This window comes from Phoenix dactylifera, chromosome 2, assembly GCF_009389715.1.
Source record: "Phoenix dactylifera cultivar Barhee BC4 chromosome 2, palm_55x_up_171113_PBpolish2nd_filt_p, whole genome shotgun sequence".
NCBI lineage: Eukaryota > Viridiplantae > Streptophyta > Magnoliopsida > Arecales > Arecaceae > Phoenix > Phoenix dactylifera.
In genome coordinates, this window is record NC_052393.1 from 20,538,772 (window position 1) to 20,542,910 (window position 4,139).

General features: G+C 42.4%; 1 protein-coding gene across 1 annotated transcript; it reads right to left on the reverse strand.

The window, feature by feature from the left end:
* Positions 1 to 2,070: 2,070 nt before the first annotated feature.
* Positions 2,071 to 3,753, reverse strand: LOC103699723 (UDP-glycosyltransferase 86A1-like). The gene is given in 4 exon segments (XM_039123636.1): positions 2,071 to 2,819; positions 2,822 to 3,102; positions 3,105 to 3,134; positions 3,204 to 3,753. Coding segments are annotated over 4 exon segments (1,428 nt in total). The 5' UTR covers positions 3,715 to 3,753; the 3' UTR covers positions 2,071 to 2,213.
* Positions 3,754 to 4,139: the final 386 nt, after the last annotated feature.

Sequence of the window (4,139 nt, forward strand, 5' to 3'; positions counted from 1 at the left end):
CCACAGAGGTAATCAATTGTCACTAAGTGAAGGTTCAAACCGAAAGGTACCTACACCTATTACATAATATAAGATACTCAGCATTTTATTTTTATTTTTATTTTTATTTATTTTATTTTGATTTTAAATTTTTTAAATATTTAATTTATGTGGGGGATTGTTGAATTAAATTAAATATTTTAAAATTTGAAAACTAAATTAGTCAACGGCCAAGTGGCAAGCATCCAGCGCAAGAGCAAATATGGAAAAATTTCCAATGAAAGCAAACCATGACAAGTGTCATGCATCCAGCGCAAGAGCAAGCATGGAAAGGCCCCTCGAAGAAGGAAGAAAACGTGGATGGCCAAGATGCAATAAGCCGAAGATCAAAGGAGCACAAGAAGACACGTCATCAATCCGCGGAGAGGAATCTTCTTCTTTTGACGCGCCTGAGCCTATATAAAGGGCTCTAGGGATCATTTCAAAGTACAATCAAAATTTTCTCTTCTCCCTATTCCAAGAGTCTAGATAAAAAGGGCTCTAGGGATCATTGGGGAGAAAAGAAATAAAGAAAATTTTTCTTCTCCTCATAATTTTTCTAAGTTTTTTTGAGGTATCTGCAAGTGTGAACGTGCTCTACTTTCTTCCCTGGAGGCGCACTGACGGGGAAGACGTGGTTCTGTATTGGGTCGTCGTATCTCTAGGAGATCTGTGCCAGCAGACCCGTGCGTGGGGGGCATAAACTTTCCTGGGACAGCGCATCAGCGTGCTTCGATCCACAGGCCATCTTCTCTCTCTTTCTTCATTTTATTATTATATTGTCAAGTTAATTATTTGCTAGCTTCTTAATTATTGTTTTTGAATATTAGAAATATTTAATTTATCAATTATATTTGTGCATCTAGGCTAACAACTTTCACTACTAGGAATTCGTAACATAATTTCTTTTAGATAAACAAAAGATGACAACTACACTATTGTATTTTATGATAATTTAAATTAATTAAATTGTTCCTTTGTAAATAGTTTCTATAAAATCTCTTTTTCTACTAAAGGCTGGGTGGCCTTGCCTCCCTCTTCATCAAAAAATAAATGAATAAATAAACTGCAAGAACTAGCAAATATAAAGCTATATGCAGATAATTTTAAGTGGAATTTCTGAGTTATTAGTTATTAAATTATATATATTTGTTCAGTTAGCTAGATCGGCCAAAAGTCTTATGGAAGCATGTCAAGTTGTATTAATGCTAGAAGCTAATAGGAAGTGAAAAATTAATTATCTTGAGTAAATAGTTTATATGAAATATAATTAATAAATTCTTTCTCCACGAGCAAACATATGGAAAAATGCATAGTGCAATTTATTTAGTACACCTCAATCATTTGGCATATCTCAAATAATTATATTTAAATAATTTGGTCTCCAAAAAAAGTTTGGCTGCTCGACCGCTGGAGATGTAAAGTTTAGCCTCAATTAATATGCCTGTGTCAAATAAGCTCTGCCCCCAATTGGCTCTGCCTCAAGTAGCCCTACCTCAAATTGGCTAGCATCTAAATGACATAATCTGTAGTTGGAAGATTGGTTACTTTAAGAATTTTAATATGTAGATTACAATTTAATTAATGAAACCATAGTTATCAACTAGATGCATGCTTGTTGGATGTAAGTAAAAATGCAAGATGAACGGTTGCTTTAGGAAATACGTGCAAACATCGAAGGCTACAATCTACATTGTTTCATTCACCTTACATGCATTCTTGTATATATTAACTTCTCCCCTATAAAAGGACTTGAATTTTTTTTTCCTCATTGCATATACCTGATTGGTAGTTTCCCTGCCGAATCTACAAGTTGAAATTTGGATATATATATCTTCAAATATTTTCATGAATAATTGTATGCTCATGGAAAGTCCTTCTTGCCAAATATGGGAGAGGGAGGTTGGTATTGTCAGCAGAAGTTCGATTATTTAGCTACCAATCGAGCGTTAATGCGTCCAGACAACTTTTTGCGTGCACAGAATCCATGTCTCAAAGCATGTTCCATAATGTTTCACCTAACCACGCCATGAGAACAGCAGTCCTTCAAAATTCTAGCTTGGCTAAAATAGTGAACACTTCTTATTTTATTGTAGAACATAATTCACAATAATTAGCTCATTGTCTTTCTTCCTTAGATACTGCATGTTCATAGTTACATGGAGGAAGAAATTGAGCTACAAATAAGATGCATATCATTTTCCATTAGCTTTTATTTCCGAGCCATGCTTCATTAGATCCTTAATAAATTGATCAAAGTTTTTCTGCGACGAGCCGTCAGGAGCGAGTGCACTCTCGAGGGCCTTCCTCACCTTCTTGATCTCCTTCCTGGCTTGGTCCCCAATTTCTCCTCCCATCATGCTGTCGATTTTCTTCGAGATATCCTTCCTCCTCACAGCATTAAGCTCTCCAATTCCGACACCGATCCTCCAATCCTGGACGACCAACTTCCTGTTTGTGAACTGATCGGTCAGCAGCGGAAAACATAGCAACGGGACGGCGCACCATATGCTTTCCAATATCGAATTCCACCCACAATGCGTCAAGAAGCCTCCGATCGAAGTGTGCGACAGCACTTCTATTTGGCAGCACCACTGAACGACGATCCCTCTCCCATGACTCTCCTCTAAGAATCCTCTCGGCAATCGCTCGGGATCGTCGGAGCTCACGATGTCTGGTCTAAGGCCCCATTTAAAGTTCGCCTTGCTGCCTAAAATCCCATATGCTATCTCCTCCAAGTCTCTCTTGCTCACATGAGCGTAGCTCCCAAAAGAAATGTACAGGACGGAGCCTGCCGGCTTGGAGTACGAAGCCATTGAGAGCAATCCGACTCCGTCCACAAGCTCGTCGCGACGGTGCTCTTGGTGAAGCCCGCCGGAAAGATCGGACCGATGGCATAGAATGGCTTCTCCTTCTGCAGTGCCCAGATGGTCGTTGGCTCGAGCTCTTGCACCGTGTTGCATAGTACGAAGTCCGCCCCTTTGGCTTCTTCGAACGATTTGAAGATTATTTGGTGCCCCACGGAAGACGTATCGGTCTCTTGGAGGTATGACATGAGTTCGGTTGGCTCGATCATCGGCACTCCGGTATGTACGTTATGGTGTCCTTGCGATTCTCTACAATCCACAAACATGTTGATGTTGGCAACAAATTCTAACGATAGATGAAAAAGTTGTACTTATTACCAAGAGAAGCGAAGTGGCCATTTTTTTTAAGGAGGTTCATGTGGTAGTAGAGGGTGAAGATGATGGCAGCCTCGGTCCAGAAGGAGACATAAGGTATGCCAAACTTCTTGGCTATGGTGGAGGGCCAGACGAAGAAGGTGTCGGTGATGAGGCAGGTGATCGGGGGGCTGGCATGCAAAAGCTTTTGCATGAGCTCCTCGACATGGGCCGAGAGGACGTGGAGAAGGGAGGCCATGAATTGTTCATGGTTGAGGGATCGGTCGAAGGAGACGGGAAGGCCGTCGCTGACAAGCTCGTAGCGGATGTCGAGGCCGGATGCACGGGCACCGGCGAAGATGTCGTCGGAGTTGTGGGCTTGGGTGGTCTGGTGGAGGACGGCTTCTGTGTTCGCAAAGGTGATGGTGAAGCCTTTGGAAGCCAGCTTGATGGCGAGGTGGACGACGGGGATGATGTGGCCTTGGAGGGGATAGGCGATGATAAGGGCGTGGGGCTTCTGGCCTTGTTCCGCCATTGTTTCTCGGACGGTTGCTTCGCAGAGATGAGATTTAATATAGAAAGTTAAAGAGAGAGAGAGAGAGTGAAGGGGGCACCAGACCGGGCTGGTTGAACGGTGAGATAGAGGTGGCGGACAAAGGGTTGACGTTGTCGTAGGTTTGAATGGACGGAAACACCCTCGCCTCATTATTAGGTGCGAGAGGGACTTGTCTTTTATTTTTTTTCTTATGAAAACGCGAGTATCATACATAACGATGGTCCCCACTAGCCTCTCTAAATACATGCTTCGCTTGAAGCACCATCCCCTACTCACCATGGTCCAAATATCTCTCAAAAGTGGGTGGTAATCGCCGACCCCCCTGAAACCTGCAGAATCCATCCGATGATTGTCGCAGAATCGCCCTCCAGCAGGACCTCTTTCTCCTACAAGGCTCGTCGAAC